Source organism: Sinohyriopsis cumingii, chromosome 19, assembly GCF_028554795.1.
Source record: "Sinohyriopsis cumingii isolate HCF-2022 chromosome 19, ASM2855479v2, whole genome shotgun sequence".
NCBI classification, from domain to species: domain Eukaryota; kingdom Metazoa; phylum Mollusca; class Bivalvia; order Unionida; family Unionidae; genus Sinohyriopsis; species Sinohyriopsis cumingii.
Genome location: NC_142979.1, coordinates 28,489,627 through 28,517,453, shown reverse-complemented (window position 1 = coordinate 28,517,453; position 27,827 = coordinate 28,489,627). Strand labels below are relative to the sequence as shown.

The following is a 27,827-nucleotide window of genomic DNA, read 5'->3' as shown; positions in this document are numbered from 1 at the left end:
CACGTACGCGCGTTGTTGGGTCATGATCTAGGTAAGATCAATTTTATGTTTTTAGGGGGATGTTTTCCATCACGTCCGCGCTTTCACTATAAAACTAACAGTGTTGGTCATTGGAGCCCATTCTACGGAATAACGGAAAGAAAATGGTAGCTGTATCTGACCTGTTCAACAACTTGAGACACTGTTATTACTGGATAGTAGATGGAGTATATGTTGTAGAAAGAGTAGAAAAGGAATGGAAATATCCAGTTACAAGGGATTTTGTGACCAGACAAGTGAGGAGTCTGAAACTAGCTATGGATCTCCTTGACGGTATGTTACAAGAAGAAGTGAAGAAAATAAGAGGATTAATTAACCCTCCCTATGTAAGAGTAGGTGGCTTGAAGGAAGCTCTAGATAATACAACATTAGTAAGATGCTTCCTACAAGATATCTTAGTTTGGAGTGAGTGGTCTTTTGTGAAATGGGGTGTTGACCAACTTATAAAAGCTGAGGAACTTATGAAACGAGTGCTGACCCAAGAAGTAGAGAACATAAAGGAAAGGTGGACTAAAGAAAGAAAGGAAGAACAGAATAAGAAGAAGAAATTAGAATTCGACCAACTGAATAACAACTGGATGAAAATACAGGCCAAGTTCCGAGCCATGGGTCACCCGGACTGGATGCCGGAAACAGAAAAGAAAAAGAAGAAAGGAATGATGGACAAAATAAGAGGATGGTGGAAAAAGTTAAGAAGTTAAAAGAAGAAGAAGAAGAAAAACCCAAAGGCCCTTTTCAGTGCCAGCCATATTTCTCGAAAAGAGAATGCCTTTTCAATTGCCTACCCCTTTTTCTAAAAAAAATTTAAAAAAAAAATCCCATGTTCAATTTCCCTTGACGCTATACAGTCCCACCCTGTTTAAATTCCTTTGACGCTATACAGTCCCACCCTGTTTAAATTCCCCTTGACGCTCAACAGTCCCACGATTTTTCTCCATGTTAATTTCCCTTGACGCTATATGTTCCCACGATTTTTCTCCATGTTAAATTTCCCTTGACGCTATATGTTCCCAGGGGTGTTTTTAATGCTAAGTCCCATTGACGCTATACTATCCCTATTCACTACTTATATATATATATATATATATATATATATATATATATATATATATATATATATATATATATATATATATATATATATATATATATATATATATATATATATATATATATATATATATATATATATATATATATATATATATATATATATATATATATATGTATGTATGTATGTATATATATATATCTATATATATATATATATATATATATATATATATATATATATATATATATATATATATATATATATATATATATATATATATATATATATATATATATATATATATATATATATATATATATATATATATATATATATATATATATATATATATATATATATATATATATATATATATATCTGTGTGTGTTTATTTATATCATCTTTTCCTAATGGCAGAAACATAACCCAGATATTGTTGTGCAATCAATATTTTATCTACTGGTTGAAGGAAATTTGGGCATGTTAATGCGGTTTTGAGAGATTTCTGTATTGATTTCGTTTTTCTATGCTAAATTTGGGCCATCATTAATGGTTTGAATGTCTTCTTTCTTTCTTAGATTAAGGTCGTGTATGGCCATTCGGTCCAGTACGACCATTTTATGCTAGCACGGCTGACTTCGTAACTTTTCGTCAAGTGGTAAGCAAGTCAGTGCTGTCATTTGACAGTTTAACATATGCACAATATATTTCCCAATCGTACTTTAGGGTGGGAAACAAAAGCAAACCACGCGACGACACTTCGGCTGCGTGCAAGCATGCACCTTGGGGATTACTTGATATGTTGAGTTGGAAACAGGAGCAACCACTGGACGTTTTACTGCTGCAGCTCGATTGGCATGTCTGGACGCGGAAAATGAGAAGGCCTGCTGCAGTTCCTGAGCGTCAGAGGCAACTTTCTGAAATGCCATAGACTTACTATCTGTCAAATTCTGGCCAGTTATCTACATAGGGCAGTTCCCTACTAACAGTTGTGTGTAAGCCACGTAATGTAGTTAGTATCACGCTTAACAACTGTAAATGTTCTTATTCCGTATGAATTTAGAATGTTGTTTACATAGTGTCATGTAAGGAGGTAACCAGCAGTTGTTTTGTGCTTGTTAGAACATGGACCAGTTGGTATGCTTTCCTGCTCTTGTTCTTTTTCAAGTTTCCTTCAATATCTTTGGACGTTTCTTCTATCCAGTTCTCTTTTGCTTTTTTCAAGCTTTTCTTGACTTCCCGGTTGACTGCCTTGTACTGCTCTGCCCCTTTTGTATCGTTCTTTTTCATCTTTAGTTCTCTTCTCTTGTTACACAGGTTCAGAACCTCAGCTGTGACCCAGGGTTTCTTGACTGGGCGATGTCTACCGAGGATATCACTGTCTGTTTCGATCGTTGCTGTATTGAAGGTGGTGATCATCGTGTCCATATCGGTATTCTCAGCATCGAGGATAGCGAGCGGTGCAAAGTTCCCACCAATCATTGCCTGGAAGGCTTTTCTACTTCGGGATCCTTCAATTTCTCAAGATCAAATTTCATTCTTGTGTGGTTCTCTTTCTTGAACTTCTTTAGATGTAGCCTGAAGGTCATCATCACCAGATCATGGCCACTTCCTATGTCCGCTCCGGGAAACTTCTAGTTTTGGCGATGTTTATACTTGACTGTAGGCTCCTCTTCACCATGATGTAGTCGATCTGATTGTGATGGTCTCCGCTTGGTCTGTGCCATGTCCATCTTCTGGATACTGTGTGCTGGCCGAAGGTGTTTGCCAGCATAAGGTCGTTGGAACTAGCGAATTTCAGGAGCTTCAGTCCTCTCTCATTTGTCTGAGCATTGCAGCATAGCCCACATGTTCCTTTCCAGTTCATGCAAGCGTCCTTGCCTATCTTGGCATTACAATCACCTTGCACAACCAGAATGTCTTTTTTCGGTGTTTTATTCATAATTTCTTGTAGCTGGTCATAGAAGTCTTCCACATCCGCGTCATCATAGTCTGATGTTGGGGCGTATGCCAGTATTATGGTAATGTTGAATGGAGTTTCCCTGAGGCGGATGGTGATGAGCCACTGAAGTACAGTTTGTGTCCTTCCAAGGTAGTTGTTTCTCCAATGTTCTTCCATCGTGTCTCACAGAGTCCTAAGATGTTTCAGCGGTATCCGTTCATTTCATATGTAAGCTCCTCAAGCATTACTGTTGCTCTCAGTGATCTCACATTCCAGGTGCCAATGGTGATGTTGTTCCTGACACGAATCTTGCTGATCTGAGCACCAGTCATATAATTTCTACCTCCCCCCTGTTGCACGACGGAAGGCGCGGACCTTGTTGAACCGGGCCACGATCGAGCCAGTATGGGATGGGTAATGGTTATCATTTTTCATGTGGTGTGTCTAGGGCAGCTGTCGCCTGGCGGAGCCCAACCCTCTCCAGGCCTGACCACAGTCAATTTCCTCCAACTTGGTGGCTCGCCTTGGTCACGAACACGTAGCCGTTGAGCTGTTTGGCAACCTTTCCGCTTGGCCAGTGACTTCGTCTCGGAAGTTCTTCCGCCCATGTTAACATTGCACTATTTATCCATAACGTGAAAACTCGTGGAGGGCGGCAGCGTCTACCTTCCCGTCCAAGTCTAGCGGGTTACATCCTTACAGGACAAAAGCCAGAAACTGCCTCACAGAAGAAACATATATTCTGAAAAGATGGACAGAGTACTGCGCTGAACTTTACAACCACCGAGCCACAATAGATCCAGAGGTACTGAACGTCTCTACAGCAATTAACAACGACAACCACCCTATCATACGCGAAGAAGTATAAGCCGCAGTGAGATCACTGAAAAGGTGTAAGACAGCAGGAGTGGACAACATCTCAGCAGAACTAATCCAAGCTGGGGGAGAAGCAATGATTAGCGCTCTCACAAACATCTGCAACAAGATCTGGCAAACCGGAGTATGGCCATCGCCATGGACCCAGTCACTGATCATCACCCTCCCCAAGAAAGGCTACTTGTCAAAACCACCGTACACTGAGTCTGATAAGCCATCCAAGCAAAGTCATGTTAAGGATACTGCTGAACAGACTAAAACCACAGGCTGAAAAAGTCATTGCCAATGAGCATGCGGGGTTCAGAGCAGATCGCAGCACAACAGAGCAGATCTTCAACGTCAGGATATTGTGTGAGAAGTACCTCCAACACCAGCAAGATCTGTACCAGGTCTTCGTGGATTTCAAGAAGGCGTTTGACAGGGTAGGGAATGCAGCCTTGTGGGCGACCATGAGACTGTACAACATCACAGTAATAGAGCACCTCTATGACAAGGCCACCAGAGCAGTATACTTCAACGGTAGCATAGGGGACTGGTTTGTAACGACAGTCGGAGTCAGACAAGACTGTCTGCTCTCTCACACATTATTCAACATCTTTCTGGAGAGAATCATGGCAGACGCGCTTGATAAGCATACCGGGACAGTTAGCATCTGATGCAGAACAACCATCAACTTACGTTTTGCTGATGACATTGATGGACTAGCAGGAAATGAGCAAGAATTAGCTAGCTTAGTAGAGAGTATTGACAAAACCTCTGAAGCCTATGGCATGGAAATTAGTGCAGAGAAGACCAAAACTGATGACCAACAACATCAAGGGCATCAGTACTGACATCAGGGTCCAAGGTTCAAAGCTAGAAACAGTCCACAACTTCACGTATATGGGAGTAACTGTAACAGATGAAGGATATAAACCTGAAATACTCTCCAGGATTGCACAGACAACATCAGCGCTGACAAAACTGAAGCCCATCTTGAAGGACAACAACATCGCACTCAGCTCAAAAGTCAGACTGATGCACTCACTGGTGATCTCCACATTTCTCTATGCCTGAGAATCATGGACCATAACAGTGAACTTGAAGGAAAGGATACAGGCTACAGAGATGAGATGGTTCCGAAAGATTCTCGGCGTCACATACAAAGACCATATCACCAATGAAGAAATACGGCAAAAGATAAGACAAGCCATTGGACCTCACGATGACTTCCTCATCATAGTGAAAAAACGGAAACTGCAGTGGAATGGGCATGTCTCACGATCACCAGGACTTGCCAAGACAATCATACAAGTGTACATACATTTTCCGAAAATTCAAGATACAAGAAAAATCGGGTGTATATGACCCAAATGATATCTGTAGTCTTAGTTAGAAGAAAAAATGTTCTTTTTCCTAACGATGGATGATTGGATCGTGTTAGGATATTAATTTGCATTTTGCGAAATCTGTTTCCACTCAAAATGAAAACCCTTATTTATAATGGACAATTTTGACAAGTAGCCCTTTAAAAGACTGATGGTTAACCTCTAGGGCGGGAATAGCAGTGGTCTCAGGTGTTTGGGCAGCACAAACGAAAGCTTGGTCTGCCTATATGAGATGTTTGGGTTGATCAGGTCAGCTATGATGAGTTCGTCCAGCGGTGGTCATAACTTGATGGGATTGGCAGGTATATCGTAAAAATCTAACCAACGCTATGGGTACTGGACAATATTTTTCACCAGTGAACTTATATTTGTCCGCTATTATAGAAAATTTGTATTGGCTCTTCTTTTCAGCCGTGCCTCACTTTAACTTTCTTGTAGGCATGGATGACTGTTCTTAGATTATTTATTTTTTGAGTGCTGATGTGATAACATTCTATCAATTATTGACATTCTCATTCCTCATTTATCATCCCAGTCGCGGCCGTAGTCTACGGCGGTATGACTTTGCACTAATGGTATTCTATTGGACTTTGTCGACGCTGCCTTTTCCTTCTGTACCTGAGGTAGTCCCATGTTTTTCTTATCAGACTGTATGGTGTTGTTGTTGATTGTGTAATTTGGTCCTTTGTTTCTCTAATTCTCGCCTTCTCGTTACCTCTTTTTCTTTAGGTTGCCTTTTCTTCTTATCGTATCTTCTGTTCCTGGCCCCCTTTTATGCTATGCTTGGCATTGGTGGTCGCATCCCAGATTCAGTGGTTGAAATTGGGGTGGTGTTGCTTTTATCTAGGGGGAGGGATTGTTGACTGGCTTCAGTGACAGGGACGCAAGGTGACTACCGTGTCTGTGTATCCCGCTCCCTCTGTTGTCCTTGCGTTTCTCCTGCCTATCCCAGTCTTTTCTGGGGGCTCCTTTCCCAAATGGGGTTGTTAAAGTTCTCTCACAGATTAGTAATAGTGCCGTTTGTTTTCGCTTGGAAACGAGTGATGAAATCACACAATCAAGCTATGCAACATGAACTATACTATCCAACACCCCATTAACACTATCTTAAATCTACACATACTAGCTATCAGGCCAAAGGAATATGATGTAAAAGAAGGGATGAAATCACTCAAGCATACTATACAACACACCAACTATACTATCAAACAGCTCTTTCACACAATCCGAAACGCAGCACATAGTTTTTAAAAAACGACAACTACTTTCAGATGAAATGAGTATTATGCAAAATGAAGGGATGAAATCACCTAAGACTGTTATTAACACACTTACTGTACTACCCAAAATTAAAATTGAAAACGATAATTTTGCAAAAATAAACCGAGAGAAAATGAAATGTGGAAACTTAATTTAAAATGAAAATTCAAAGCGAAAACCTGAAAATGACATTTGACAAACAAATAATTCAAGATGACTGAAAAACAAGTATCTAAAAATGAAATTTTAAAATAGACCTTTACAAAAGTAAAACCTGAGACAGTGAAATCTGAGAAACGTAAATTGGAAATTAAAACTGAAAATGAAATTTATGAAACAGATCTGAAGAAAAAAAATAAAAAAATAAAAATGGAAAAATTGGAATTTAAAAAATGAGAACTGATCATGAAAGAGAAAAGTCAAGTTGAAAATGAAAAAGAGAATTTAAACAAAGATAAAAAAAATGGAAAGTTGAAATGAAATTAAAATTAAAAACTGAAAATAAAATAATTGTAAAACTAAATTTACAAATGAAGCTGAAAATGAATAATTGCCTGTGAAAAAGTTTGAATCATGAAATTTGAAAATATATAAGATTGAAATTCGAAAATGAAAATTCAGAAAAATGAAATTTAAAAATGAAAATTCAAAAATTAATGATTTGAGAAACAAAGTTTAAAAACTAAACTTTAAAAGTGAAAGTTTGATCAAGAAAATTTTATAATTTAAAAATTTAACATCAAATTTTGAAACAGAAAATTAACATGAAAGCGGAAAATGAAGTTAACGAAATGAACATTGAAAATAAAATTTAAAAATTGAAAGGTTGAAATAAAATTGAAAATAAATATTAAAATTATGTAAATTGAAAAATCCAAATTTGCAAACAAAAACTGAAAACAAGAAATAACAGATGAAATATTTTAACAAAAAGTTTGACAAACCAGAAACTAAAGATATAGATTGTAAAATGAAAATTTATTTAAACTGAAACTGAAAACGAAACTGGAAAACATGACAAAAATTCAAAAGCACAGAATTTTTGAAAAAACCCTTACGTTTCTTGTCTGAGCGTGTACATATTATCATTTAGGGATAAGGTGTGTAAGCATTCCCACCCATGTGTATAGGTGATATTATCTTTGAGTGCCACTTCATTCCTCCTTTTTACATCCTAGCTTCTCGAGTGATAGTATATTTGCTTTTCTGTTAGTATAGATTTTATACATTCTAACACGTTTCCTTTAGCTAGTCAATATGGTGATGTTTCATAGTAGATAAGTGGGTGTTGGGTACACTATCAGCGTATTGGATAATAAGGATGAGGTATTGGTTGCTCCAAGGCGTATTGATGACATAGTGTGGGTGTACAGTAGTAGCTAACTGGATAGTGAATGGTAAATAACGAGGTGTTGGGTACTGAAAACTGAGTGTTGATGGTATTGTATGGCTTTTGTATAATAGATAACTACGTGATGGATAGCAAACAACTGAGTGTTTGTCACTCGAAGCGGTGTTCCGGTTAGTAAGTGTAATTTTAAAATTAAATTTTCATTTAGAGGGCATAGAGAACCATAGTGTTAAACATACGGACCTTTTTAACATTTATTTTATGTTAGCGGTCATAGAGATCCAAAGCCAAAATTATATCCACAATGATAATTTAACATCTTTAAATTAACTAGTGACACATAATTCTTATGTGTTACCTACTTACTGGAATTAGGACTCGCAAATTAATTTCCGTGGACTAAATTTGTCGCATGCCCATTCTTTTTATAATTTTTTGGACATAAAACTCATCTTAGCTTTGGACAACAGGAATGTTGCCAATGTATATAATTTATAGTTTAGAATTTATACAATATTTTCCTTACCAATGATGCATACTTTATCACAAGTGCGACGCATACATTTTATATTTTTTAATTTATTTTATTATGAAGAAATCATCTGGAAGAAGGATATACCTACACCAGATTTGTGGGTAATATGTTAGTATCAATCTAAGTTTTGGAAATGTACTGTTTACGAAAAGAACAACTGCATACTTCATAAATAAATGTTTAAACATTTGTATCAGAAAAGCGTATTATTTTGAAAACGTTCAAATTTCAGAAAGAAAGCTGATCATTTTGAAAACGTTCAAATTTCAGGAAGACAGCTGATTAGTTCGAAAACGTTCTAATTGCAGGAAGACAGCTGATTAGTTTGAAAACGGTCAAATTGCAGGAAGACAGCTGATTAGTTCGAAAAAGTTCAAATAGCAGGAAGACAGCTGATTAGTTTGAAAACGTTCAGATTGCAGGAAGACATTCTTGAACATGAACAGTTTAGAGACGCACATGCATCTGCGACAACGCATGTAAAACTACTTCGTACAGATACAAATATAAGGGAAAGAATAATTTTTAATCTTGGCCAATTTTGACAAGAAATATCGGATAATTATCAGCGTTCAATAAAGAAAAATTTCGTAATTTTGTGCACATTTTAGTGAGCGATCTGAATATAATCTTCTGGAGTTTCCTCAGCCTCCGCGCGAGTCCAGAAATTTTGGCAATTACTGATATTAGTTTTGGCTAATTAATAAAATACGGATATTTTTTGTCGCCGTTAAATTCCGGTACAGTTTCGGAGTTTTATTGCTATTTTAGTCCTGGTCAATTTTAAAACATCTGACTATTAGTGCTTCTTTTAGTCTCAACGTAACTAATTTTCTCAGTCTCCGATAGATCCGGGACATTTTCGTAATTTTAGTACTATTTGTAGTTTAAGCCAATTTAATACAATGTTCCGGCATATTTTTCATTCTCCGTTAAATTCCGTTAATTTTAGCAGTACTTTAGTCACCTCCATTTTATTGTTATTATGAGTTGGTTTGCTTGGTTTTAGCTAATCATGGCATCATTACAATGATCTAATTTGAGATAAAGATCTAGAGGATATTTTCTTTTCCTACGTTAATATCGGATTTGTTTCATCGTATGGTACGACTTTGTGATATTTTAAAGAGTGACCACGTCACGAGTTGAAATATAAAGCGTTAATACCACAACATGAAATATATCCGGTATTTAGGTAGGAAAATAACATTTTCTTTTTATTTTTCACTGAATTTGCCCCGGAATCGAAGTTTAGAAGATGAAACTAACTCTTTCGTACAACACCCTCACCTCCAACGACTTTTCGTAAATTCACCTCATTTTCATTGGTTGATAATATAAATAGGATTGTATTGACCTAATTTGTCGATTTGAATGACAGTTTCGACAGTATTTTGAAAGTATAAATATTGTAGAAAAACTAGCATCGAATAATAATAGATGTTCTGTAGTTGAGCAATGTAGAACAGAACAATTTAGAAATTCTTACTTTGGACTGGAATCATCTGAGTGACAGTGTTGTGTGTACGGAAACAGTGGAGGGCTTCATGATATCTCTTGAACAATACTACTAACTTTCTAGATGGCTCTCTCTTCCGGTGCAAATTTACGCCGTAACTGGCCCTGTACTGTACACACTCAGATTCTGATTCAGATAGTTCGTAAACTATTTGTGCCTCTCTGAAAACAAAGCAAGTCCGAGGCAGATATATATCGCAGCGGGTTTATCGTCCCGGTCAAGGAGGTAAGGGGAAATAACTTCAGAGAGACGAGAATGGCGTCAGGTAAGATTTCTTCATTAAAGATTAATGTCCATATCTTACAGGTGAGACAGTTTCTATTTGCTCTAGCTCACAAAGTACCCGTTTGTAGGCACATACAATCAAGCATGCTGTGGCATCATGGGAAATCTTTTATTTTCACATGTGAAAAAATAGGAATGAAAAAAATTTCAAAATTATTTCGCCAATGTGTTCTATTTTTCACACTTAAGTCTATAAAAAATTCTTTATTTATTGACGTTGGATATACGAATATAATCATTAAACAACATGTACCTAGTACACACTGTTTGCTGGACAGCATATGTGTCATCTGAGATAGCCACTTCCAACACTGCAGCAATGTGACCCTAGTTAAGGTCAACCACTTGTAACAATGTTACCACTTTGACCGCATAATGTCATTCCCATGTTAGAACTATGGGCGTTTATCTAATTATGATATGATGCTCAAGTGCCCCCCCCCCACCTCCCGTTACCCTATGGGAGCTTATATCGACCCATATACCCCCCACCCCCATTGTTCCAAACAACTACTCACATCTAGGTACTCTACAAAGTGAATAGTTAGTAATACGCATCAGAAGACCATGTCATAAAAGGCGGTTATGACTGCAACTGATATCGTCTGCGAAATCACTAGTTTAAAATCAAACAATAGCGTAAAGCAATAAATACAACAGGCTCATCAATAAAATAGGAGGGAAAGTTAATAAAATTTTACACCGCAAATAGAAATGAATTTTCAACTTTTCTATAAAACAAACGTTTGAAACTTTGTAGAGATATCTTGATTTTTGTATTTTTATATCCTTGGTGCAATATTTAAAAAAATCGGTAGGAGGGTACAAATAAACATGGTGTGTGTGTGTGTGTGTGTGTGCAAATACTATAGACCGGTCGTCACATAATGCGCTGATAGAATTAGTCGCTGAAAGGTGTGCGTTACGCACAAACAGAAGTCACGGTAAACACGTACACAGGTAAGAAAGTACTTGAAAGCTAATGCTAGAGCCAAAGGAACCTAGAATCATTCAGAAGTCTGGCAAGTTCTTCATTGTGAGGAGTATAAAATCCGCGCAATAACTCCCTGGTTTTGGGATACATGTCACCTATCATCTGCAGGTCAGTTGGTCTCTGGTTTAACTTCGGCCTGGAGACTAATAGATTTTCTTCTGCAACCGTCAACTGCCCTGCAAAATAACGGAAATACATAGATAACTATTTGAATATATATATATATATATATATATATATATATATATATATATATATATATATATATATATATATATATATATATATATATATATATATATATATATATAACTACTTACTAGTCTGTCTATCTATTTACCTAATTATCTATTTTTGTCTATCTATCCATCCATCCATCCATCCATCCATTCACCCATCCATCCATCCATCCATCCATCCATCCATCCATCCATCTATCTATCTATCTATCCATCCATCTGTCTATCTATCTATCTATCTATCTCTCTATCTGTCTGTCTGTCTGTCTATTTTGTAATGATAATTATACTCGAAAATGGTTCTCATATGTAACAAAATAGAGTACCGTCTGTCATCAGTGTTCGTTGACTGACAAGTTTTACCATATTTGCTAGGAAATTCCTATCGTAGCATATATTACAGAATGTTATCCAATGACTTCTGGTTAAGGCTAGCAACTAATAACCCGTTAACACCATATATATTAGATTATAATGTAAGTTCAGTTTGCACTATAAGCCTGTACGTAGCTATGCAGTTCTGATATACACAAGTGTTTAACTTATCCAATCAAAATGTAGTCTCTAAATTATACAGTGATTATATTTAGAAATTTGTATAACTTTAGCTTCGAGGTTAAGCGTTTGTACGTGGCTACGCGGTTCTTGTCTCCCTTGCTTTAGCGAAGGCAAGAATTGGGTATTACTCATTCTGCATAATTTAAATAGGGTCATAAGTTGGGTGTCTATCGTAATAGACTGCAAAATAAGCAAGCACCGCCCTTTCACAATCATACACCGCGTTTACAGTATTTATTTTCTAATCCTAATGCAGAAAGTTATTAAATTTAATTTATTTTGTGTGCTTGACCTTTTTTCATGATTTAGAATAGAACCTTGGTGTTTACCTGACGTTTGTCTTGTTAGTAAACCAGAAATAGGTTGTTTACATGAGTTTGAGGTTTTGAGAAAGCCGTCATTATGGCTATAGAAAGTTCTAGAAAATGAATCTGTTTACACTTTGGGGTAATTTTCCGTTGGGATGGTTGAGTTATTGCGATTTGGGTCTGGTGGGGTTGTATTATGATATAGGTCAGATTTGGATGTATTTCAACCTAGAGCTGTTAGGATGTATATAAAAAGAAAGAAGTAAACAATTATTCATTCCTAATCATATTTGAATATGAGTTTGCAGAAGTATTTACTGTTGTGCTTATATTTCAATTGTGGTATTTACTGTTGTGATTATATTTCAATTGTGTTGATTTATTTATTTATATTATTCATTGGAATTACTAAGTGTCCATTTACACTTTGGACTAAATCATTACTTTGGGATTAATGTGAATTCATTCAAAGACATTCTGGATTATATCATTGTGATACAGCAAGACTATTGGCACATCGGCACATTCAAGGCTAGTGGTACACCAGCACATTTAAATCTAGAATTCATTCGAAACTCTCTGTACTTATAGGTTACTGCATTTGTATGGGAAGATTTGAACAAGTTTTTCTGAAAAAACTGCACGACCATGCGGAGTACAGTATTGTTCAGATAAAAAACCAGTTCATATTTTCCAGTCAAATGCAGTTACCCTTTTTATTATATGCTCCTTAAGTTTAACTACCTAAGGCTTAATAATACAAGACATAAAAGGAAACAGTGTAGAACATGTCAGTCGTATTTGATGAACTAAGAAAGTACACTTTGAGGAAATTCAAGATGCATAAATATAAGTGTACTTGTTACCAGTCTTATTACCAGGTAAAGAAAATATGATTATGCCCGGTCACTTGCATCTCGCTGTTGGAGTGACCCCAGTTACAGCGTTACAGTGTATCATACAGCGTGTCTTCTTTCGCTAGCCTAACATAGTCTCAAAATAGTTACACGGGGAAAATTGAAATGCAGTTGTTGTTTGATACTCCATTTACCCAGCGGAAATAATACTTTTTGTCGTCTTGGATTATTGGACTCGAGGCTCTTGGTTTCCTACCAAAACCTTTAATATATTTAAGATCAAATTACAGTATTATCAATTAAATCCAAAATGATTCCAAAAGTTCTATCACAAGTAATGCCAAATCAAATGTTCCGAATGAATTGCAGATCCTAGAATGTACTGGTCGGCCCAACAGTCCTGATGTATTACAATATCATTGTACAGAACTCCGTTTTTATAAATTCACTATAGTCCCAGAATAATATTTTAGTCAAAAGAGCACTGTGAAGTTCCAATGATTAATCCAAACAAATATCTCCACTCAAATTATATCTAAGCACAACATGAAGTACATCTGCAGAATGATTTTAACACAAGAACATCTTAATAAGAATCCGAAATAGGAATGAATTAATTGTTCAGTTCTCTCCTTATATACATCTCCAAGAGTCTATTACATCTATATGTTGCAATATACCCCACGTGACAGACCTTACTACTCAATTTAATATTTCACATTACCTACTCACGTCAAAACCACCTGACTTTGTTTTTGTCCGTTTAATGGGATAATTAGCACAATGAGGTTTTGATACGTGATAAACAAATGCCACCGATAAAAACAGTATTGATGATCACGGTGGTGGTGGTAGGTGTGATGAAAAGAATATGCAAAAAGAATACGGAATCTATAGATGATGATGGTGTAGTAGTAACAGTAGTAGTACTGGTAGTAGCTGTAGTAGTAGTAGTGTCGTCACCACCATCAGAATTCCCCACTCTGTTGTGAAAGAAATAATTTAAATTTACCTTACCTTTAGCAATATTTGGTGACACAATTTACCGCCATGAAGAGCCACACTCAGTCGTCAGACATAGCTATCTAATTCTACATGCATATATGTAAAAAAAAATGCTGACGAATATTATAATCTTCAGTTATGTTCCCATCTCTCTAGCTGCTTGAGTTCTTTTGTCAAAGAACGAAGAAATCACAGGTATACAAATGCGAAGACTTTTAATACTTGCTGAACGACACGTGTGCCTAAAGATAGTATAGTGTATTAGGAACTACTTTGTAAACAAACCATGTACACTCGTGTAGTAGACGATTTAGGTTTTGGCAGATTAAATTTGTTTGTGAATGAACTAAAGCAGCTGTTTCGTCTATTTGAAAGTATTGATGGTAAAGTTATATATATGGACGAGTTCACTGTCAGAAACGAAACTTTCAAAGAAGCAAACGAATTAACATTCGCAATTTCAACAACAAACGTGAGAGACGCAGTAATTGCAGATACTGTTCTGATCATTGAAACAGTTATTTTGGAGAATATTCATATCTTCTCGCAAATAGAATGGTTAAGGCTATGACGAGTGCTCTCTAAGGTCTAAAAATATACCATTGAAAAGCATACTTAGGTCAACTGCTATCACATATCTTTCAGAGATGTACCATTTTAGAAGTCTGTCAAATTACTAGATTCGAGAAAAATCAATATATTGTCTTTGAGTGAGGCGCTTTCTCTATATAAGGAGAGTGTACACCTTGTCAATAAAATGTTTTATTCAAGACGAATCGATCTCACCCTACAGAGAAGAAACCAGAAGCAACCAACATACGACGACGACTTTCGGTGTCGTCTCAAGACATATGCTAAATAAAGTGTTAGCACAAGAGCATGCCATTGATTTTGAGAACGACATGAGTGATCCTGAACCAATATCATCTACCTCTTCAACAAGACCAAGTGAGTCACGATCAATCAATAAAGTCGTTCGACATCTGCCAAAGATTATTTTTAGTTACGAAATACCCCAAAAGTACCCTTCTCAAAAATTTCGAACGATGCTTAAAACTACACAGAGAAATTTAATGAGTTCAAGACTCAGCTGACACCAAAGAAAAACAATGGGTTTCATTAGAGAGTTATGCATAATGAGAGACACTGAAGTGACAATACGAAGCTTGAGGTTATCCACCGATCAAGACAGTTTGAAGTCTCCCACCTGGATTGAATTTAGCACACTGGCAAAATTAGCACCTTCCAAATTACAGATAAAATTTGGATATATCCAACCATCCAGCGACGAGTTTAACAGGACCGATGTAAAAACAACTCATCACATGACACACGTTCCACATCTTAGAGGTAGCGGACCTCGCAGAAGAGTTTAATTGGTGGATGAAATTCGCAGTACCTAATGCAGTATCGTTCAGATCAACAATGACCAAGATCAAATGTGTTTAGCCCGTGCCATTTTAGTGGGTCGAACTTATGCCGAGAAGAACGATACCGCAGAATGGAAGCGATTAATGGAGGGCATTAGACAATGGAACAGAACCATGTTGTTGTTGTTATAGGATTTAACACCATTGTTCAGCACAAGATAGGCTATGCATGGCAGACAGTGGAGTAAGAACATATGAAAGCCCCGGAAAGAATCACCGACCTACGATAATCTACTGGAAAGCTTTCTCACGTACCCACATTGGCCGAACCTGAGACTCGAACCCATGCAGATAGAGGTGAAATGGCAGTGATCCGCAACGGTGAGCGCCTTAGACCACTCGGGATGCCTCGGACAGAATAAAACAACGGAGAGAAGCAGAACTCCTTTTACTGCAAGCTGGTATTTCCGAAGAGAACTTTGTGTGGAATTCATAAAATGCAGAAATGCCAGGACGTTGGCAATTCTTTATACGCCGTAAGTATACCTCTTGCATTCTGAGGACCCGATTTCCCAGACAGAAAATATGTTCACTTGTATCATGGCTAAGACCATTTTGATGCACAGAATGTCTTGGATACAGTTACTACTTTACTACTGCGATAAATGTTACCAAGGATTTTCAATTCGGGGCCAACACATTAATAGTGAAGAGAAATATAATGGGTCTTTAGCTTCCAGACATTGCATTCTTAAAAAAAATCATTGCTTATCGTGCTAGCGAATATTTGTTAGTCCATCCTGTTACGAGCATCGCATGAAACAATTGTGAACAACATAAAGTGTTTACGAAGTATTGTAATTGTGGATTCTTGTTGGCCATGTCATGCCAAATTGTTTGTGGGGGAACACTACCGCAAAGTCCGATATCGCCCAAGACGTAATACTTTGTAGACCAAAGTTGCTACTTTCAACCTGAAGACGATAAAGGAATGCTCATGAAACACGCGGAAATCCTACGTGAGGATCAGATTCTGGTAATTAACGAAGAAGTTGCAAAATTATGCACACAATCCCGCGGACGAGTTTGGAAATGTCATCATTGCAGCATATGTGATAGTCAATGCCTGTTTAAGATTGTATACTCTTTTGGAACATTTAGGAGATTGAGTTCTTTACTTGCACACCGAAAGGCATCGATGGACCTGGTAGCTATCGCTCAAGTATTAAAGACAACCATTTGGTTCAATTAGGAGCATCTAACCGATGAACATCCAGAACACATTATTTTAAGTTTTGCCATTGGTCGACCTAATAATACAGTGATCGACATGAAGAAATTTGTAGACCTAACAAAACAGAGACCGACATGAAGAAAGCCAATGCAAAGTCAAAGTACTGACAATGAACTATCATTCCAGGCAAGTAGTGAACTTTCACGTGTTAAAAGAAGCTTTACAGTCCGGGCAATATAGAGTCTTTCACGTGAAAACGTTGAATCTTTCACAAAAGTGTACATTCGCAAAGTCACCAAATCGTCAGTCGATTTTTAGAAAAATGTTTTCAGGTTATGTACCAAAAGCGAGTGCGACTTTCAGATCACAACACCTTACCTTACGGATACGCCAATCACCAGGATGAAAAGTTCCAGCAAAATAACGTTCATTGTAATACAAACTCCGACCAAGAAAGATGTATTGAACACATCAATAGAGTGAGGGACCCAGTGTTGACTCCAAGTTAAATTTTGAGTACAAATCGCTTTCAACGATAATGACATTTGTCATCAGTGTTTCAGCAAATCCCGTGGAAGGAAGTCAATGACAGTGTTCAATACTTACTGGATTAATTGCTGTTAACAGAAATGATTTCAGTAGATGGCATGATTACATTGAAGTTTTGTACGCTCTGTGTTTGTGTTTGTGTATCAGTGAGTACTTTTCGTTTGCAAATATATTCGTTGTGGACAATTAATGAAGAGTGCATGCAACAAAGACATGAATGCCACCGGTTATCTGTGCACTAAAAATTCAATGAGTTAAAAGTGTTGAGAAGAGTGAGGAAGAAAAATTGCTTATCTCCGAGTGATGACGACATTTGTCATACTTTACCCATTCTTCATACCTACCGTGAAGTGTGTACAGCTAATTGGTTACACTAACAGATTTTACGAATGGAAAGATGTACGTGAGTTGAAAATTCTTTGCTTAAAATTTTGTCTAAATTAGGTGGCTAGTTATGTCAAGAACATTGCAGGTCAATGATGAAATAAAATAATTATGACCAGTACATGCAACGAACAGGCTACCAAAACGTTATATGCGTAAGTGAACCTTATTCTGACAAAAGTGCTGCAATTTAGGATAAATACTTCTCTGCCAATATGTGCAGAAAGGATTCGACGCGATATATCGACTATCATGCTTACTAAGACGTTTGTTTGATTTCTGTTGGTAATCTCCAAATTATAAAAGCCATTGTTATGGTTGCATCCACCATTCCCAAAGTAATTGACGAAAAGCGAGATCACCAAATTTGGGAGGCATTGTATATTCATCATTTCCTAAACATGTTGATTGCTGGACCTAGTGTTTCAGGAAAAAACAGAATTTGTCAAACATTTGATAGAAAAAAGTCACAATTGTACAATATTGTTTTAACGTATTGTGTGGTATTACAAAGAGTAGATATCAGCTTACACATTACATCAAGAAAGTAAAGGAGATTCCATTTTATATGCAGAAGGGATTCCTCACTAAGACGATGGGATAATATCTGATATGCGTCAAACACATCTTGTTATCTTCAATGACGTGTTAGGAAAAGATAAAGAGGAAATCAAAACGTGGTTTACATGAAAAGGACGTCATCGTAACGTCAGTATTATCTACATCACTCAAAACTTATTTCAAGAAAGTAACGGATTTGGCATCACCAGTTTCAATGCCCAATATGTTGTATTATTTGAAATTCCAAGACATAAATCTCAAATGCAAGTATTAGCAAACAGATAAAAACTCTATGGTTGAATCACGTGTATGACAATGATATTCAAACACCATATGCTCTTTACCTCATCGTTTTAAAAGCACCAATATCGATTATTTGAAATTTTGTACAAATAAACACTGGAATATTTTTCAGTGCTCACCAAATCGATTGTTCCAATGCGAAAACAAATCAATGAAAGCACCCAAAGTAAGCATCGATACCGTGTTCGAATGTTGTTTGAACGTTTTAAAAGGAACTGTGCCTTTTTCAAGATTCAGAAACATCGATTAGGAAACATCTTCACGTCATTCGCCAAATGGTAAAAAAGAAAAGATCTATCAGTCAAAAGCAAGAAAAAAACATATCTGGTTCAACAAGGTGGATTTCTACCCATGTTGATCGGACCCTCGCTAAAAGTGGCTGATGCTTTCTTGTGATCTATTGATGGACTTCGTTTAGGAGAAGTTATGAGATGAGGAAAAGAAAAGAAGGATACAAAGGACACAAGTTTCTGGAAGGACATCACACTTGTGCCTTTGACATTATGAAAAGACGAAAATTAATTTTAGTTCCATACAAGCAATCGATGGAATTCTATTGTTGATACGAACAGCCGATACCTCATTTACGTTCTAATCCTAATCACGCAGAAAAATAACACTTACAACAACAATCATTGATGGCTTGAACCAATATATCGGAATTATTTTCCTGTGAATTGTACAAAGAACATATGTATCATGTGTACCAAGGAATCGCACGAAAATGATAACATAGTTTAGAGCATGTGCTAAAAATAGTGTGGTACAAATCTTAAAAGAAATTGTGACGCGAGGATTGAAAGATGCAGCTCGGACGCAGGTAATGAATTTCTACAAACGTCCTCATCGACAAATAATGTCCTGAAGAAGCCTTCATCAGACCTGGAAAAATGTGTTGCATAAAGCTGGAAATATATGTTGGGTCACAGAGACAACCCTTTCAATTCACTTAAAGCTTTTGGTCAAGGCAATATTTCTTCCTCTACGCAACATCAAGGAAGGTCAGAAAGAGACGTTGAAGCCAATTCAGAAGAATAAAAAATGAAGAACAGGAATGATCAGAGAATTGGATGATTTATTACTAACAAAGAAAAGGAAAAGATGACGCACCAAAATTTTGCGGATATTCCACGTCATAACTCGATTTGTTTGCAATGCCACTGACGATGATAGCTATGCAAGAATCCCAAATGGTATAATTTCGACCTGTGTTGTCATTACCCACCTTCGCGTCAATCGAATTTAAAATCAAAAGAGAAGCCAAAGATTGCATCGATCTGAATAATTGACACTTGTACCTGAAAGAAAAATTGCTTGAAACTTACAACAGCATTCATGCCCCCAATACTATGATAAATTCGTTGTTCAGCGAAGTGTATTTGTAATTGAATAACGAATTCTTGAGCACAAGCATGGGTGCTTATACCGAGCAAGCTTACTTGGAGAATATATTGACGCACTGAAAAGTAGTCAAGAGTACACATCTGGCTGCTTCGATGGTATGGAAATTCTGATATTTTGGAAAATGTTAAAGATACAGAGTTTAGCGAATATCGAACCACAACATGTCGAATTCATTGACCACCCAAAAGAAAATCGAAAAAGGATGCAGGATAGAAAGGAGGGATTGTGTGTATTTTGATATGTGGTTGCAAGACAAATATTTGTTGAACTGAATGGATGTTCGTCTGAGACTGACTAGAATTAGTACCGTGTTGCATTGGATGGCTAACGCTAAAGAGTATAAAAACTAACATAAAAGAAGCCAGACATGAAGTGTGTTGGTCTTACCTGAAGTGGGAAATGACATTAGTCAGACTTTGAGTAGAATGGTTGTCAAATATCTTCCATGACAAGTGGAAGTGAAAACCTTCACCATTGCCTCTGAATCCGATTCAGTATCGATCATGTTTTAAAGGAATGCTGCCATGACGTTTGCTCGCTGGCATCGTCAGAAATGTGGCCCTTAACGGAGCCATCGATCAAAATCCTTTTGAGTTACAACAGTTCAACATGTCCAAGAGAGAAGTCACCCGAAATGGGAAGACGTTGAATACCAGACGTTTTGAACCAAACTTTGCCCAGAAAAATTCCTCGAGTGCTAACTTAACACTGTTGGAAGCCACAGGACAGATATGTACCACAACAGCCAATTCTGTGTATTTTCTTCATTAACGCAGGCTTGTTTTTCACTTACAACATTTGGAGAGTTGTTTTGATCGTGATTTCGCAGGAAAAGTATGCTAAAATAGAACGATGGTTTTGTGAACGCTATGGCTATCTCTTTTGCACAGGTTCCCTAAACATATGCTTGGAAAATGGAGACCAATGAGACTACTTTTAGGGCTCGTGGTCTTCACCAAAACATCTTCGCGAGAAAGAACAAGAATGGGTACATTAATATGCGTCTTGTGGCGCCCGATTCAGAACTTATAGACTATTCGAGGTCACACAGATCTCCAGAAAAGAGAGATACTTTTCAATGGCCAATTTGTGTGAATTTTTGTGTTTTTGTCTATTTCTACGTTTACAATAAAAACTTAAATACCGTGTGATAGTATAGTATGTTTCTGTGTAAGGGAATAGTGTGTTCATAATCACTATGACCTTTCGGAGATAGCATATTTCTATGTGTATGAGGGTGTATTATGTTTATGAATAATCTTCCCGTTAGTTTATATGTGACTGTGTGTATATTTCATTCCTCTTCTTTTAAATCATGCCCCAATCTTTTATGACAGTATTGTTATGTATATTTGATTTAATTTATATTTAATTTAATTTAATTGTCGGTTTGAAACTTTTAAATTTTTTATTTCATTTTATTACATGTTAAAGTAATGTAATTTTGTTTACTGGAATTTGATATTTTCCAAAAATTAGTTTGACCTGACTGTTTTTGTCGTAATAACCGAACTTTCTATCTGAAAGCTAACCTAGTTCCTGACCTTGATTGAGAATTAAGTTAATAGCTGGTTTTTTTATATAAAAAATTTGTTCTTAATGTGTGAATGATAATAGTGAAATCGAGGCTGACTGTGACTACGGTACTATTTACGTAAATACTTCTACGCTGTTCCCGAAATTCTGTAGCTATAAATCTCATCCGGGAATCTGTCGTCTCAAGTTAATGTATAACTTTTGTGTTTAGAGAAATTAGTCAGTCGGGCTTCTAAACACTGGAAAGTAAGGTGTTTTATTTTTGCTGTTGTGACCAGTTGAGTTATATTTTAAATTTGTTTTCAAACTATTTGGATTCTAAAAGATTAATTCGTTTCTCTGGGAATATTTAAGTGCTCATACAGAATTCTTGGACAAAGACATTAATTTAAATTTTATTCTGAATTCAAACACCGGAATATTATTGTCTGTAGAACAGCAAAGAACTATAAATACAACATCCTATACTGGCTAAAGTATACGTCATCGCCTTAAATTTTGGTGTTTTCGTCGGGACTCGAACTTAAATTCATTAGAACATTTCATTACTATAACTTTTAATTTTTAATTCGTGGATTAGTCTCGGATTTATTTTGGATTTGTTTCTTAAAACTGTAAGTTCTTTTTCTCATTGTTTCATTATTTTTCCAGGGGAATAAATGATTTGTTAAATTTTACAAAGCTTGTTGTTTTCACATTTTCTTTGTTACTGTTTATTAGAGCCTAAACACGTAACAGTATGTTTATGTATTTGTAAGTATGATGTGTGTATAAACACTCATACCTCTGCGTTGGATTGTAATCGAAAAGCGGTTTCTGGATAAGAGAGGTGTGTGTTTGGATGGTATTCAACAAGCGTCATATAATTTTATAGTAGCTAGAAACTTTAGCTATATGAAAGTATAAGCCAATACAACTTTTCAATGCTCTAGCATTTCACAAACGACAAACCGTCAACTAAATATACAACTAAGTTAATCTTTCCATATTCTTTCTTTTATAAATTCAGATTAATTACATATCCAAAACGTTGCATACACTCTATTTCACTTTACTTCGTTATTTCTACATACGGTTGGATTTTCATTTCATGTCGATAAGACCGAAGTGGGTCGGGAAATCTCGGCTAGGTAGACGTTTAGTTAGGTCAACTCAAGACTGCATCCTACACGTACAGTGCGAAAGTGTAAATTTTTATATTTCTGAGACTGTTTTCTTATCGAAGCAGAGAAATCAAGTGTATAATTAAAGTTTATACTCACTTAAGTCGAGAAATGTCAGGATTTCATTATATGCTTGTCTTTTGTTATTGGCCCTGTCTTCAAATCGAAGAATCAAAATCTGATGTCTGGGAAAAACACGTAGCCAGTCTTTGATGAATATGTAGTAAACGCCAAGTCTGAGGAATCGTTCCTGTTAAAAGACGATTATTTAACGTTAATAACTGGACGTGTGTTTACTATCAAATTATCCTGCCTAGTGAATAATTTCGTGCAATCCAAACGTCGTTGAGCGATGCTGTTTAGAACGCATAAGTTAAATATTTGCGCCGGACTGAACCTTGCGACTTAAAGTCAGGGCGAAAGGCGCTTTTGAAAAGGGATTATTGCAGAGAGAAGCATTCACATTATCATTACTACTCTGCATTACCTGGAAAAGCTGTTTTATATAATGTAACATAAATTCCCGTCTTCCTTTATAATAGATATGTTGGAATTTTAAAACTAACAATAGCACTTTGTGGATATCTTGAATTATTTAAAGTGTTGTTCCTAGAACCACACCTTAACTTTAATACTACTACTACTAATAGATCTACAATTACTAGTACTACAACTACGACTATCATGTATCTTTAATTCATATCGTGTGCTTGAATTTTCTTTGTAGTTGAGGGTTGTAGATGGAGTTTTTGCATATCTGACGCGATTATAATTAGTGAACTAGATGTTTACTAAAAGGGCTATGCACCATTTGGCCTTTGTTTGGCCCAAATGTTCAAAAAGTTTCCAGAACGTTGTTGATCTGATAAAACCATGGCCAAAAGTTGTATCAACATTGAAACAATTAAAATTACAAGTAATTACAATTACAATTTATTTCGCATGACGTCATAGGTATGTGCTCATAACGTCACACTTTGCTATAAAATAGCCATTTTGTACTAAACTTTGAGCTATTTTAAACAAATTAAGGTGGTCCACTTGCGGCAACCAAATTTATATTTTTACCAAACTTAAAGTTATGCGTGAACAACCTTTTACAAGAATATCGTTTTGGTTGGTGCTTGCGGACCATGTGAGTAACGATCCAATTTGAGTGCATCTGAGTTCATTGGTACCTTACATCTCTACAATTGTATTAATTACATCTAAACCGACGTTTCTGCTGCAATGAACGTATGCAATTATTTTGATAGCAAAATGACTATATTTACACTGAAACAGTATTACAATACATATGGTATAGTGAAACTAGTTACTAAACATTCAATTTGGTTCAAAAACGGCATATTTTGCCATATTTTCTGCATTTTCAAACGATCTCACCAACTACCAGCGCAATTTAGAGAATGTTTTATTTTCTAACAGAAAATACTTTAAAAAATCTAACACATATGCAAATTTCAAATGTATTCTCATTTCCGCTCCTGAAAAAAAAATTAGACAATCCGTACGCCTAATTTTAAAGCCTCTTTCAAACTTAGCTACACACACACACACACACACACACACACACACACACACAATTCCTACATGTTCGTCAATGTCTACAAGAATACTTAAAAAGTTTATATATAGCAACTACTGCATTTAATCGTAGTGCGCAAATATGATATAGAAGTAATACGAACTCTCAGTGCATACACTATAGGCCACCGTCTTTTAATGAAATAATAGCTCTAACAACTATGTACTATGTGCACTTACGCGGAGGTAATTTTAAACGTCAAAACCTATTCAGTCAGACTTTTTTTTATTGCCGCCGAGTTCGCGCATTGTTTGAGATTTCTTTCAGTCTTCGGCATTTCAACACACGCATGTGTCGATTACAAACGTGACGGTCCTAATCGGATATCTTCTTTATTCCTCATACGACCTAGGATTTCAAGCAAGTACAAAATTTAAAGAAAGAATTGATCGAGTTAAAGGTACTATTGTTCCCATTTGTAAACTTTCAAATGTTAACAAGACAGGGTGCCACACAAGGAGAGCAAGAATAAACGTTACTCTAAAAAACGCTAAAGATAACACTATTCATTCAGAAATGTGAGGCATACTGCATGAAAAAGAAAAACAGGGAAAACAGATTCTAGCTGCATGCTTGATGAATGAACACGTTTTGTCCGTATCAGCTGACCTTGTTATATCGAATGCAAAAATAAAGACAAAACGTTTACGAAAGACAAAATCTGATATTGTGATGACAAATGTGCATATACTCGACAAAAGTTATAAGGTATCTATTAAAAAGTAAAATTTCTTATTTTGAATGTTCTGGTAAAGATTAGTTTTAGAATTACCGTTCTTAGTATGGTTTTGTCATTGGTTAAGATTTTCTTGGAACCAGCCAAAAACATCGAGCATAAATCAAAAGTATGTAATACGAGCGTAATCGGGGAGAACACGCACATCATTTCTAAATAAGGTATAAGATCATTTGCTATCCCAATCATACTTTATCTGAAAAGAAAACCTGTTTGTTCAAATTCAAATATGGTTTTATTTCCTAATGACTCTAGTGGTGAGATCGCACATGCCCGCGGACAATGTCTCATGTTGATACTCGTGTTTTCCCGGATTGCGCTCGTGTCGTTGTAATTTACCACCGATGAGCTTCACTAGTTTTAAAAATACATTAACCAATTGAATAGTCAGTACACAGAACGAAGGCAAAATCAAAATAATTTCGACAAGCAAACATAAAACGGAACCTTTGAATGTTTCAAACTGACACTGTTGTTTTTCAGTTGAGTACACAAAGATTTTTAAGAAACGACGAAATTATGCAAAATTAGTCTGTATAATTTCATGCAAAGAGCAGTTTTGCTTGGAAACGTTTTTATGATAGTTTTTTTGGATGTCTCTGGCTCTTAGATATCTATTATGTTCGTTTTTGTTGCTTCTGACTTCCATTGTAAAGTTTGGGTATTTTACCTTAAATGGAACTTCCCCGTGTTGATACGCACAAGTTCTAATTGATGCTGTTTGGCAACACTTAGTAAAAGTGGAAATTTGTTCCACCATCGTGGTATGGAAATGATCCAGGGACACATTAAATAATCTTCTTACCCAGCTATTAAAATGATAATCTGAATATGCCCTGGAAGTACAAAAGAAACATGCAGGTTAATAGTTTGACAGTACAAGTATTTATAGGTTGCTGCATTTGTTTGGGAAAATATTAACACATTTTTCCGAGCAATAATGCACAACGTTATGAGTGCGATGTTAATTAAAAACAGACTTCATATTCTCTCATAAAAATGAAGCAGCTGTTTAATATATACTCATTTTGCATTTCTACCAATAGCTGAAAAAGAAAAAGAACAAACTACAGGAAACAACGAAAATAAATTTATAATGGATTTCAAAGTAAATACAGAACTGTAATTTTAACAATACGCAGCATCAGTATTAACACGCACACAGCACCGCCCTGTGACATTTTAACCGGGTCGCGCGCTCAGTGATTCGTTTAAACAAATCTCGTTTCAGTCTACTTAAAATTGAAGTTTAGAGTCATACTGTGAATGAACGCGCATTCAAACAACTTATGCAGTTGGTCTGGAATGTTTTTCTGTCGATCCAACTAAACTCTGATTTCTATTTATGATGAACTGGACTTCTTAGTTGGGTCAATTGCGTGCGACGTTTATATGACTAGAGGGATTAACCTTAATGTATCTGCACAGGTGTTTCTATTCTAGCTTTTAATGTTTGGAATGATAATATGGGGACAAATTAATTCTTTAATGGAAATTGTCAAAACAAATCGCAGGATTTTATATTGTCTGCTTGGGAATATCACATTAGTTTGATTTTGAGTGCAGGAAGAAGAATGTGATTTCTGTCGAAAATATTGTCGAGATTACTGTATAAATTTGCGGTGCTGTCAATTCTGATTAGGACATATAACTTATAAAGTACATTTTGATGAAATTCAAGATGCAAAAAGGTAAGTATATTAATTACCATAGTTGTTAACAGGTAAAGATATACGTTTATGTACTGTCACTTGTATGCTGTTTGTTGGAGGGATCCCAGTTATTTATGTGATTTATATGACATCGGTCGCTACTATAAATCCTTACACTGTGTCAAAAAGTGAACCAGGGAATATAGAAATACTTGCGGTGTTATTACATGGATAATAATGAATAATGGATATTGATAGCGAGATATATACTGATGTCAATATATTCATTAGACGTTGGAATGTTGCCGAAGGATGTTTCATTCCAAATGCACTTTATACTAATAAGATCCATTTGAAGTTGTGGAATTTACTAGAATAATTTTAGATGGTGAAACTTAGTGACCTATTTCGCATGTTCAATTCTGTCAATGCAATAAACTATTCTTGGCATTGAAAATGAATCCACTTTGGTTACACTGGTGACGTTTATATACTCAGTACAGATGCGGAACTTATTATTTGGTTTAGGCACAAGAATGCATGGTACACTTCAGTTACTTTTACTTCGTTCTATAAAATCATTCTCCAGTAAACACTGAATTTCTTTTTCCAAATATTCCTGCTTCAAAGGATTCATCCTATAAGGATGATGTTATATATGTGTGGAATCTGCAAAATCAACGTCATTATAGATTTTAATTATTCAAATAGAACATCATAAAATAAGTGCTCATTTTGGTAGCAGTTTAATCCATTCCTGTTGTGGTAGATATGAACGTTTCTGGTCAAGATTGTTTGATAATTCTGAATTCCGAAGATTGGTTGAATCAGAGTTACTACAGTCCGTTTGCATTTCGTCGTTTCTATCCTCAGTGTGGGATAGGTACAACTAATTTATTGAATACGTAACTTTCTATTTCTATACAACTGCTCCTTTAACATATCTGTATGGAAAGGTTATTCCTATTTTCGCCTCCTAAGTTGGCTAATGATATAATTTAATTCATCTAATTTCCTTTCGGTTGTGTAATGACGATAGCAGTTAACCCGAAAAATTAGGTTAGGCAAGAGAGTCAAAACTTTATCACAAGGCTCAACACCAATTTGATTTCTAGTTCTGTCCTACCTTAATTTTAGTTTTTGACAACTTATATCTGA

General features: G+C 36.0%; 2 protein-coding genes across 2 annotated transcripts in view; both read right to left on the bottom strand.

The window, feature by feature from the left end:
* Positions 1 to 2,705: 2,705 nt before the first annotated feature.
* On the bottom strand, positions 2,706 to 3,212 carry LOC149775336 (protein CFDP2-like). Its single transcript, XM_089943463.1, has one exon. The coding sequence runs from the start codon at positions 3,210 to 3,212 to the stop codon at positions 2,706 to 2,708; it is 507 nt and encodes a 168-aa protein (XP_089799589.1).
* Positions 3,213 to 11,213: 8,001 nt separating this feature from the next.
* Positions 11,214 to 27,827, bottom strand: part of LOC149775335 (carbohydrate sulfotransferase 15-like) — a 39,355-nt gene continuing 22,741 nt past the window's right edge. Inside the window, exons 4-6 of the mRNA XM_089943462.1 lie at positions 25,823 to 25,853; positions 22,793 to 22,943; positions 11,214 to 11,398 (exon numbers count right to left, since the gene is read on the bottom strand). Of these exons, the coding sequence (XP_089799588.1) occupies positions 11,214 to 11,398; positions 22,793 to 22,943; positions 25,823 to 25,853 (367 nt within the window). The remainder of the gene's footprint in view (positions 11,399 to 22,792; positions 22,944 to 25,822; positions 25,854 to 27,827) is intronic.